The following is a 12,486-nucleotide window of genomic DNA, read 5'->3' as shown; positions in this document are numbered from 1 at the left end:
GCAAAATATAAATGGGTTGGTCTTCCGACAGCATATTTGCTAAAAAAGGATGTGAAAATTGTGTTTTTTTTGCTCTGTTACCCATATTTGGCACATAGTGAAGGACAAAATTCATCTTTTTTTGGTGGAAACAACGTTTTTCACTTAGCTCAGTGTGCTGTTCGTGTGTTACACATCGATGACAATGAAAAAAAAAAGAAATCCTTACGAGTGCGTGAAAAACACATGCTACTCGCAAAGCACACTGATGCAAAACGCAATGCATATGGATAGATTTTACCCACGTTTTTGAAGCGTGTAAATCTGTCACGCTTGTGTGAATGTAGCCTCACTTTTTGTTCTCATATCTCAGTCCTGCTGCAGTCCCATATTATGTGTGAATGTGTCTATCTATCTATCTATCTATTTATCTATCTATCTATCTATCTATCTATCTGTGAAGGATGATTTATTTGCTTTGTGAATTATCAAGCAGGAGGCCGAATTACTAAGATATGTAATATGTGAAAGTGATGCTATTGTTTAAATGATTTAGTTTCGTGCAGCAGCCATCTTGTCTGGAGTTCCCATTTTGGTTTTATTGTAGTGAATAGGAAAGTCATTGTTCCTTTAATACAAGTAATGTTGATTTTGTATGTTTTATCTTTGACCTTGGTTCCCATGCGAAGATGGACAGGGAGGGAGATGGGATGGTGGCAAGTATGCATGAGGGAAGGTTTCCCCCATCTCCACGAGAATATTGTGTCCAAAAGAGATAAGACACCTGCAAAAACGTAATGTGTGAAGAATTATAATGATGTATCTGGGATGTATTTTATTGTATGCTTTTTACTGAATAACAAATATTGTTACATTGTCTCTGATTGGTTTACCTCAAGCCTACACCCCTTCTGAATTTCAATTTAACAGTTTGAGTTTGGTAATAAATCCTTCAGAGGAGCATTTTGAACATTTCAGCGTGTCTGTGTGTTTTCTTCTCCTCTCTCGATATATATCGGTGAAATATCCTAATTAGGATACTGACTAATGGAGTCTGGCCTTGAGAGTCTGTTTGAACTCGTATAAATTTCAGTCTAATATATTTTGAGCGATGGATTTCCACTACAGTAATGGTGCCGATAAAACCCAGGAAGATTGCACGTCTGATAAGCTGTCACTGGAGAGGTCTGGCTTTGCATCTGTGAATTACAAAAAACCGCGGTAGGTAAGGAGCTTATTCTTACACCATTCACACATGTATTGCGTAAGACTTGGAATCTAGCTGTCAGACGTCACTTCTTTATGGACGAGGCTCCTTAGTCAGAAGCGGGTTGAAAGATGGATCCAAAAAGGTATGTTGAAGCTTTTTGTGTAATGAAGGATTGTAGGTGTGTACGTGATCTTAAACTGTTGATATGAAAGACATGAGAGAATTTTTGCCAGCCATTACATTGTTAACAATTGTGAGAAGTGTAAAACCTCCGCCTTTGGAATGCAGTGACGTAGCGCATGGCAGAGAGAAGTCGTAACTCACATGTGAAGTATTTGAAATGAAAAGATTGTAGTCTGGACTGTGAGGAAAAAACAAAAATTGTGCTTGCTGCTTTATTGTAGTGTCATTTGTTATTTAGTTGTGTAAAATTGTTGAGGATTAATAGTTGATCTGTTACCCGTTTGTCTGGGATTATAGTTGGGAGGTACTGACTGTTTGTAGGTGAGAGGACAGTTGAATAGTTGTGAGTAATATCCTGTAGTACCACAGGGGCTTCAATGGTTAAGTCCTGATAATGTAGAATCCAGTGCAAGAAGAAGCAATTGTGTCTATATTGAATTTGCACTCAATACCATTACCCAGTGCAACAGGGAAAACTTTGAATACTGTATTAGAAAATCATTTATATTTTCCTGGCTCATTGCCAGACAGTGATATTGTGTGTAAGGGTCCATAAACCAGTTGTATGCACTGCCAGACTGGCATAAGGTGGGAATCAGTACAGACTGATTTCTAGCACATGATAATCCGGCATATACACTTTGATTTAAAATAACATCCAAGTAATTAAGTCTGTAGTAGTATAACATCAGACCGCTGGATTGAATACCGTTGTAATATAACATCCTGTATTCAATGAATGACCCTGACACTTAACCCAGGTGCCACCTGTGTCGTAGTACAGTGAAGGACATTGGTATTGGCTCAGACCCATAGCCCGTAAAGAAATTATCACCAACATAGATAACAGCCCCCTAAACTATAACCCACAGAGTGAACGGCTGAGCGGGGAGGATAATATATATATGTTACCAAATATAATTTGCATGTGAAACCATTGCAAAGTGCTAGAGGAAAGAGTTTTGGATATATATGCTACATCACGGGCTGTATGAACCGAAAGACACCCCCCGGCAGCAAGTATTCTGCATAAGTGAAGTGTTACCAACTCCTGCTTGAATCAATGGAGGTTCATGAATGTCGATTGTGTTGAAGAATTTGCTCTTGTAATTGTTGATTGGCAGCATTTTGTCTGTTCTTGATGTTCAATCCAGTGAGGGATCAGAGGATCCTACTGCTAGAATGTCTGGAGGAACGACTTTTGATATCGTATTGGTAAGACAGTCTAGGAGATAGACTGGTCTGAGATATCTGTCGGCAAACGTGGCCTGTTTGCCTGGAGGTGGGGGATTTACCGGAAATCACCCTACTGCTCTCCGACCATGGGGTCAGGAGGAAGTTGGACAAAGATGCTTTGGGGCACTGGTCCCGGCCAACATTAGAATGAGCAAAAGGAGCTGGGGCTTTAATTGTAAAGTATGTGAAGGCAAAATAACACACTGAAAAAAAATAGTTGAAGAGGCTGGCAGCCGTAAGATGGATGTTTGCATGTGATAAAGACAATGGTTTGTGGAAAGTTGAGAAAGGGAGTGGAGTGGCCAGGACAAGGCATAAGTTAAAAGGACAAAGCAGGTGATTACAGGTGGTTACAAGTAAGATGATGTGAGAAAGAACAATTTAAATACAGGTGTACATTTTCATTGGAAGAGTGAAGAAAACGGAGAAGCCAGGTACATTGCAGTGACTAACGTGGGTCAGAACGGGGGGAGTGTAATGTGTGATGTGATGAGACATCTGTGTGATGTGTGCAATTTAACATGTGTGATGTGATGAGACATCTGTGTGATGTGTGTAATGTAACATGTGTGATGTGTGTAATGTAACATGTGTGATGTGATGAGACATCTGTGTGATGTGCGTAATGTAACATGTCTGAAGTTTGAAACTAATGGGCACAATAAAAGCAGACCTATATTGTATGTTTCCTATTTTTAACAGTAGTAATGTATAAAAATGTTAGTGTTTTGTGTATGGGGTTAAAATCAGTTCCACTTTTTTTTCATTTTTTTTTTTTTATGCAACGTGTCTTATCTTCGCGCACGCGCAGTCGTCTGTAACTACACCAAGCGAGAAAAATATTACCGCCGGCTGGATCTGTTTGTAAAAAGATAAAAGCTATACTGCAGATTAATGTGTTATAATGTGATAAGATTTAAAGTTGGAATGTTTTGATGTTAATTCAAATGTATTAAAATACAGATATTGTGAGACATGGGGTTTTGAAAATGTATGTGCCCCCTCTGTTCCTTATTTTTATGTACAGCTTATTGGTTTGCAGTAATTAATATTACCAGATGTATTATTTTCTGTGTTATTGAATAACTAATTACATTTGTCTTATTTTTTTTGTTTTCACACATGAGGCACGTGCTATGGTGCTGCCTAAATGTTATTTTTGAAAATGTGAGATGTTTTACAGGTAAATGGTTGCAGGTCATTTTAAAGATAAAATGTATTTTTGTCAGGAGAAAGTAATCTTTTTTGTTCCAGGCTGTTGTGTATTACAGGGGGTTAAATTAGTGCCACCCCGATAGAGTGTCTAATTTTATTATGTTGATATGTAGTTTTGAACTCTGCTACATTACTTTCGCAGAGTCCAAATAGGAGGGAATGGTGAAGGGACTGATCAGGTAGTTTTGTTTTGTGTTTTATTTTGTTTTGAATTAATGAATTTGGTTCTAGGAGATCTACAAAATGTGTATGAGCTTTAAGGAGTAACCCAGATTAAATGTGTATGACAGTAACCTACATTTTGAGTTTTTTCTGTGTAGATGGTTCCAGATCCTTCCAGAACGGTAAATATGGCACTGGGTAAGCTGTGCTGTAGTCTCCACCCAATATGAGGCATTGTGTAAGAGACCATCCCCCTCCAGCAAATTTACACAGGAGGCAGAGGTGACGTCACTCACAGATGAGTCTTTACAGATTTAGATGGGGAGAAGGCAAAACAAAAAAAATTTTGAATATTGTTTATTTTATGCCAGATTTCAGTAACATATTTTGTTTGTTTTTGTATTAATCAGGTATTTACAGGACCTGGTGGGTGGGATTTACAAGTGTTCTGGATCATCAGATGAATGTGGAACAATAAAACTCCACCCTTTTGAAATGTTCTATCTATATGTGACATGGGTTTCCAATGTAAATTTTTGTAATGTAGAAATACTTCATACAGTATGTGTAGAACAGGATACGAGGCACAAGGTAAATTACCCAGAAACCACTCTCACCTTCTTGTTCATCTCAAGGAGCGGAGCTGGAGGTGCTCGCTGAGGCTTGTAATCTGGCAGAAGGTAAGACGGCCGACATTTACACTGACTTTAGGTACGCTTTTGGCATCGCCCACAATTATGGGCCCATTGGTAGTAGGAACTTTATTGGATCATCGGGTAAGCCAATTGAGAGAGCGAGAGAAGACAGAACTGACAACAAGGGTATGTGCAGCCAGGTATCAATAAATTGGCTTGTCCCTGGATACAATAATGCCACCACTAGGTTTGTAGCAGCCGGCATGATGTGCGCACGGCATGACATAGGTAAAACAGCAAAGGTACCTGTGAAAAGTGCAGCCCGGCCAGATTATCCGTCCCAGCGACTGCAGAACATACAACTACCCGAGGTAGAAGTGTATGACAATGTGCTCGTGTGTGTAGACCTGTTCTCAGGGGGGCCTGAAGCCCGGCCTGTATTTTCCCCACTGCAGACGTTGTGTGTAAGTGACAGGGGAACAATGTTATCCCAAGTATTGACCTGATGTTTGTACAATAAGATATCAGCAGTTCTCTAGATGTTATTCCAAAGTTAGTTTATTTAATAATTGTATTTAAGAAGTGTTGTGGGAATATTAAATACTGAAGTTAAGTTTCATGTAAAGTTCTGGACCAGCCTTAGCATTGGACTATTAGAGTCATGCGTCAGATAAAAGGTACAGAAGTGGAATATACCCATTTGAAAACATTTTTAGTTATTTGTTTTTTGTCGTTGTTATTGTGAAAGGAAAATTCTGTGCAGTGTTTGTGTGTGTGTGTGTGTGTATATATGTATATATATATATATATATATATACATATATATATATATATATATATATATATATATATATATATATATATATATATATATATATATAAAAAGAAGAAAAATTAGTTTGCATGTATCACTTCTAGTTATTGCTCAATGTGAACGTTTGATGTAAAGATGTTATTTGTTAATTTTTTTCTTCAAATAAATTATTTGATTAAGATCAATTAATGTTTATACAATGAAAAAGTTTGTTCTCCACAGGAAGAGTCCAACTGGGATCGGAAGGCGTGAGAACCAGATTCTAACAGAATGTGGACGGATAAGGGAAGGTGAACTGGTAACACCCAAGGCACTCTTGATGGCTTTTGCATTGATGGTGTATGACCTCACATATGCCCCAAGACTGCAAGGATCGATTTGGTAAGATCTAATTGGTGTGTCCCAGGCTTTACAGCTGTTGCTGCTAAATTCTGTTAGAGCTGTTTGATTTGCCTACAGAACAGTCCTGGCAGACCGGTGCCAACCTAATCATACCCGCCTCCCACGAAGAGAACAGACCTTGAGAGGCCTTCCCATGCAATACAAATTAGAGTAAGAAAAATTGGTTTGCGACATTTGTCAGATAAACATGTGGAATCTGTGTATATTTTGGTGAGCTGGAAATGTTCCAGGCAATCAGCTCAGATCAAGGTACAAATCCTGCTGGAAAGCGTGACACCAAGTGCAAATGAAATGTACCCAATAGTTACACATTTTCTAGGTACCCTGTCCATTGGAACAGAGAAGTTTTTCTTATATAAAAGGTGTTTGTTTGATTAAGTTTAAGGGCCTGATATTGTTATTGTATGTACTTAGAACAACTTTTATAGTACGTAGATGTTAACACCAGATTAGTAGTTATTTTAACAATTGACAAGGGTTGGGGTTCCCCAGCAAGTGCCAGTAAACATGAACTAAAAGATTTTTAATACGATGAACTCCATCACTGAGGTGCGGCAGGCGCAGCCGGAGCCAGTACAACGCGTTTGTCATGAACTGATGGCAGTGTCACAATTCCAAGCAGCCGCCCAGACAAGTAACTTACCGGAGGAAGAAGACAGCTGAGCGGAGGGTTTGTGGTGTCACAATAACACTCCACTAATCCGCCTACGTGGGATCTCACACCAGGCTCACAGCATGAGGTGTTGTGTACAGCCCGGTGACGTAAACTAAAAGAGACGGGGTCTGAAAGATGAGAAGGACCAAACCAAGTCCTGATGACATAAGCAAAGTACAAAGTAAGGACCAAAGACCTGAGTGAATCCGTCAGCAGTATCAAGTGTTCTAATCAGAAGACAGGAGAAGAAGAGGACGATGATGTACATGACTTGTCAATACACTGGTGGGACCCCATACCCTAACCGGACATTGGTGATGGCATCATATTAGTTGTGGCCCTATTGATATATTGTTTGAGTTTCATAATCATAGTATATAATTTCTGTAATTTAATATGAGAAAAAGGGGGGTTTGTGAAGGATGATTTATTTGCTTATATTCTCTGTATGAAATTACATTGTGAATTATCAAGCAGGAGGCCGAATTACTAAGATATGTAATATGTGAAAGTGATAATAATGTTTCAATGATTTAGTTTCGTGCAGCAGCCATCTTGTCTGGAGTTCCCATTTTGGTTTTATTGTAGTGAATAGGAAAGTCATTGTTCCTTTAATACAAGTAATGTTGATTTTGTATGTTTTATCTTTGACCTTGGTTCCCATGCGAAGATGGACAGGGAGGGAGATGGGAGGGTGGCAAGTATGCGTGAGGGAAGGTCTCCCCCATCTCCACGAGAATATTGTGTCCAAAAGAGATAAGACACCTGCAAAAACATAATGTGTGAAGAATTATAATGATGTATCTGGGATGTATTTTATTGTATGCTTTTTACTGAATAACAAATATTGTTACATTGTCTCTGATTGGTTTACCTCAAGCCTACACCCCTTCTGAATTTCAGTTTAACAGTTTGAGTTTGGTAATAAATCCTTCAGAGGAGCATTTTGAACATTTCAGCGTGTCTGTGTGTTTTCTTCTCCTCTCTCGATATATATCGGTGAAATATCCTAATTAGGACACTGACTAATGGAGTCTGGCCTTGAGAGTCTGTTTGTACTCGTATAAATTTCAGTCTAATATATTTTGAGCGATGGATTTCCACGACATATCTATCTATCTATCTATCTATCTATCTATCTATCTATCTATCTATCTATCTATCTATCTATCTATCTATCTATCTATCTATCTATCTATCTATCTATCTATCTATCTATCTATCTATGTGTATATATACCTTCCCCGTCATATCAGAATGGATAGGACGGGCAGGCGTTGGTGAGGGAAATTACCAGCTATGTTTGCCAGCTTCATTCTCATGTACTGACAGCTATTAAAGATCGCTACAGTCTCACACTACAGCTTTCCGTAATATAACCACCACTGCTCCTAGTGTGATCCTAGTAAAAACAGGATGTCATTACACACAGGACAGCAACCAAATGGTATGCAAAGGTAGAAGTCACAACTTTACTGACTGGAAATATTTGAATGTACATACCTATTTATTGATATTTTTCGTACCTGCTATAGTTTGGACACTATCTATCTTCAACATATTTTATAACAGTAACACAGGAATAAAGAACATCACATTGAAGTGACTGTACATAATAATAGTACATTAGGTAATTCCAATTTTTTTAAAAAGAAAAGTACATTAACCATCTTTTAATTGATCCTGTGAAGGGGGATGAGGCATAAAAACTGTCCAGGCATTAGACTTTCAATGTAATAAATTCTTAGCATTTATCTTTGTGAAAGTCTTTTGGGAGATTTGGTTTAGCAAAAAAAAAAATGAAAAAAATATCTGAAAATGCTACTTACTGCACCACTTGGCATCAAAATTTCTATTCAGGTCCACCCCGTAACAAGTTCCATTATTATATGGTGCACGATTCTTTCTCCATAGACGGTCCTGTTTTTAAAGAAGTACAACTTTTGTTTATGAATGTCATTTGAATTTTCTTCTTGTAGATTTTTTAAAACAAATCTTAACACAAAGTCTTTTTCAAATAAAAATTATAGTAAGAAATATGTTTTTCAGTACTCAATGTCTTACTGTATTGATAAAGATAGTTAAAAAATGTACTACATTTACGTATTATAGCACAAAGTAACGGTGCATATAGAAGAGAGTGGGCCCCATAGAAAAGATTTAAATAGTCTCCCCATTATGGGACCATATTTTGCCACCCAGGACAGAAAGGCCTAGTGTTTGTTTTCCCCTCAACACCTTTTCCAAGATCCTTGTTATCACGTAGGGTTCGTGGACCCACTGGGTCGTACCACCTTGGCGGTATGGCAGCTGGCCAACAGGAATCAGGTCAAAGTCTATAGTTCGTATAGGGTACCTGTGGCAGCTCTGACAGTAGCAAGGCAGGCTCAGCTGGGACTAGGCAGCGGGTAGACGTCAGGCGTGGAGTAGCAGGACAGGCGTGGAATACAGCACAGCACAGCCACAGCAAGGCACGGCACTTGACCAGGATAGCATGGGATACAGGATATAGGATACACTGGGAACTGGAAAACACTGGGAGACCATTTTCTTAGGCAAACTAGGATACGACAAACAACGCTCAGGCACTGTAGGAAGGGGCTGGGCCCTTCTTATAGTCCAGGGGGCTCATGCACTAATTTAGCATTAAAGTCCAGTGCGCGCGCTGCCCCTTTAAGAGCGGGCACGAGCGTGCACCCTATGGGACCAGGCCGAGGTGAGTAGAAGTGAGCGCTGGCGTCTCCTGAGAAGGAGACCGGGGCTATCGCTCACCAACCCATGGCTGCGGCCATCAGGAGGTGAGTGAACCTGACGTCCCGCAGTCATGGACATGACAGTATCCCCCCTCTTACGCCCCCTATTCTTGGGGCCAGAGCGAGAGAGAAACTTCTTCAGAAGGGTAGGAGCATTGAGGTTCTCCTCTGGCTCCCAGGACCTCTCGTCAGGGCCAAATCCCTTCCAATCCACCAAATAAAAAGTCTTTCCTCTGACTTACTTGGTGTCCAAGATCTCCTTAACCTCGAAGGTGTCTGAAGGGCCGCTGGAGACAACTGCAGGGCTAGGAGTCTTGGTAAAGCGGTTCAGAAGCACTGGTTTCAGGAGAGAGACATGGACGGAGTTGCGGATCCTGAGGGTAGGAGGCAGCCGAAGCTTGTAGGCGACAGGGTTGTTCTGCTGCAGGATCTCGAAAGGTCCGAGGAACCTGGGAGCAAATTTGTAAGCGAGTGATGTTGCCCCTTTAAATTGAATTGTCTGGCCAGTGCAGCCTCCATGTTTGTGGGTACCTGCATTCTGTGTTTCCCCCTGTGTGAGGTGATGTTTACACCTATGTGTTATCTGTTGCATGTCTGCCATGTTACGTGCAGCCACTAGGGGTCCCTGCAGTATGAGTGACATAGAGATAGAGCTGCCTGGCAGGAAACAGGAAGGAGTGTGTGTGTGTGTGTGTGTGTGTGTAGCCCACAGGGAAGTCAGAGAAGACTGCTGCAGCTTGGTAGGAAGAGAGTATGGCCTCCCAGTGCCTAAGCCTGGCAAGAAGCTGCAGGATGGAGGTCCTCCCAACAAGAGAGGTACTGTGGGGGAACAAGGAGGTTACCCTGTGAGTAGTTGGAGATACCTAGGAGGAATTAGAAAGTGGCGTCCATGTTGGAGCGTGCCCCAGAAGAGATAAGTGGGGAGATGTCTATTGCTTGTACTCCTGCATTATTGAGAAGAGACCTGTCAATGGGTGAATTAATGTAAAGCAACTGCAATTATTTTGAGCGGTCCTTAAAGAATCTGTACCCGATTCAAAGACTTGGACTTAGAACTGTGTGAGCGTGTCACTACTTGGCCTGGTAACGTTCTCTGAGTGTTGTGTGAACAGTACACAACGTGCACGTTGCACGTACGCAGCTGAGGGAGTCGTGATCCATGAAGGTAGTGGTGTAGCAGCCACCGTGACCCACGGAGGCGCAAAGCATTCCTCCAAAGTGACTGGTGCACTCTAGGCGTAGCAGGGCAGGCTGTGGGTAGGGGGTAGCCCCTCAGCGACCCATAGTGGCACAGTGGGAACAGGCTGCGGAGCCTGCAGTCACTTTGGCGCAGCCTGACTTGGTTAGAACTCCTGAAGAGTGGAGAGCCCAATCCCGTTTTAGGACCGCTCGTGTTGTTTGCCACTTGTTTAAATAAAACCCATTTAAACTGATGCCCTCTGTGATTATTGAAGAACCAGCCCTTACATATTTGTATGATGGCACCCTCAGGCGAATATTCCTGAAGGACAGCCACACCTTGGTGCCAGGAGGAAACTGAGGAGGTTCTCTTCTCCTTGTATCCACCTTCCGTTTCATGCGGTCGACCGCCAGCAGGATGGAGGATCGAGTCTGCTGCCAGATCTGCAGAAAGTCCCTAAAAGCAGTATCAGCAGCTGGTACCTCGGACGTATCAGGCACCGGGAGAGGAATTTGTGGGTGTTGGCCATAGACGATAAAGAACTGTATATTCCTTGTGGACTTGCTGTTGTGATTATTGTAGGAGAATTCAGCCCACAGGAGCAACTGCACCCAGTCATCATGCTGCTTGGAGATGAAGTGTCATAAGTAGTTCTCCAAGATCTGATTGATCCTCTCGAACTGACCATTGGACTGAGGATGGTAGGCCGAGGAAAAGTCCAACTTTACACCTAGGAGTCCGCAGAGGGCTCTCCAGAACTTCAAGGTGAACTGAACCCCCCGATCAGACACAATATGCTGCGGCAAGCCGTGCAGGCAGAAAATGTGTTGGATGAAAAGCTTGGCCAGTTGAGGAGCAGAAGGAAGACCGGTCAGTGGGCCATCTTCGAAAATCGATCCACCACCACCCAGACATTACTGCATTCAGCAGAAAGAGGCAGGGGAGTGATAAAAGTCTATAGCTATATGTTAGCCAGGGAGCATCGGGCACAGACAATGGCTGATGCAGGCCAGCAGGTCTGGAGTGAACGACCTTGTTAGCTGCACACACTGAGCAAGAAGAAACAAAGTCCATAATGTTCTTGGGCAGCGTGGCCCACCAGAAATGACGGGCAATCAGATCGCGGGTCTTACTGGTCCCCGCGTGACCTGCCAGTCTAGAGGAGTGTCCCCAGCGGACGATTCTCCCTCTGTCAGCCAGGCACACAAAGGTCCTCCCTGGAGGAATGTCCCCAACTTGCAGGGGATTGACAGAGACAATGCAAGACAGATCAATAATGTTCTGTGGAATTTCGAAAGACCTGGACAAGGAATCGGCCCTCACATTCTTGTCGGCCGAGCGATAACGGAGCTCAAACTGGAACCTGGTAAAGAACACTGACCACGTGGCCTGACGAGGGTTCAGCCGTTGGACCGTCTGAATATAGGTGAGATTCTTGTGGTTCGTAAAAATCAGTATGGGATGAGCTGTGTCCTCTAGTAGATGTCTCCACTCTTCCAGAGCCAATTTGATGGCCAGTAACTCCAGATCCCCAATCGAGTAGTTGCGTTCTGCGGAAGAGAAGAGCTTAGAGAAATATCCACATACCATTGACTTGCCTTTGGAACCCCTCTGGAACAGGAGTTCACCAGCACCGTCAGCGGATGCGTCCACCTCCAACGAGAACTGTAGAGAAACATCTGGATGATGGAGGATAGAGGCTGACGTGAAGGCACTCTTCAGGCTATTGAATGCGGAATCTGCCTCAGGAGTCCACACCTTGGCGTTCATGCCCTTCTTAGTGAGGTTAGAGATAGGAGAAGTCAGTGAGGAGAAATTTGGAATAAACTATCTGTGAAAATTGGCGAATCCCAGAGAGTGCTGTAAGGCCCTCAAGCCTTGAGGGCGTGGCCATTCCTGGACAGACTTTACCTTTTCAGGATCCATCTTGAGACCGCTATTCGAGACAATGCAGGAAGGGTAGAGCATAATTTTCAAATACGCACTTCTCCAACTTGGCACACAGACGATTTTCCCTTAACCGCAGCAAAACTTGACAGACACGTCTCTGATGCATCATAGG

At 42.1% G+C, this 12,486-nt stretch overlaps 1 protein-coding gene across 1 annotated transcript in view; it reads right to left on the bottom strand.

Moving 5' to 3' along the window:
* Positions 1-12,486, bottom strand: part of LOC142656599 (carboxypeptidase O-like) — a 63,689-nt gene that overhangs the window by 18,864 nt on the left and 32,339 nt on the right. Inside the window, exon 6 of the mRNA XM_075831530.1 lies at positions 8,321-8,411. Within this exon, the coding sequence (XP_075687645.1) occupies positions 8,321-8,411 (91 nt within the window). The remainder of the gene's footprint in view (positions 1-8,320; positions 8,412-12,486) is intronic.

The sequence above is a fragment of the Rhinoderma darwinii genome, chromosome 6 (genome assembly GCF_050947455.1).
Source record: "Rhinoderma darwinii isolate aRhiDar2 chromosome 6, aRhiDar2.hap1, whole genome shotgun sequence".
NCBI lineage: Eukaryota > Metazoa > Chordata > Amphibia > Anura > Rhinodermatidae > Rhinoderma > Rhinoderma darwinii.
Note: the sequence above shows the minus strand (reverse complement) of the source record. Positions and strands in the feature narration are given on the sequence as shown.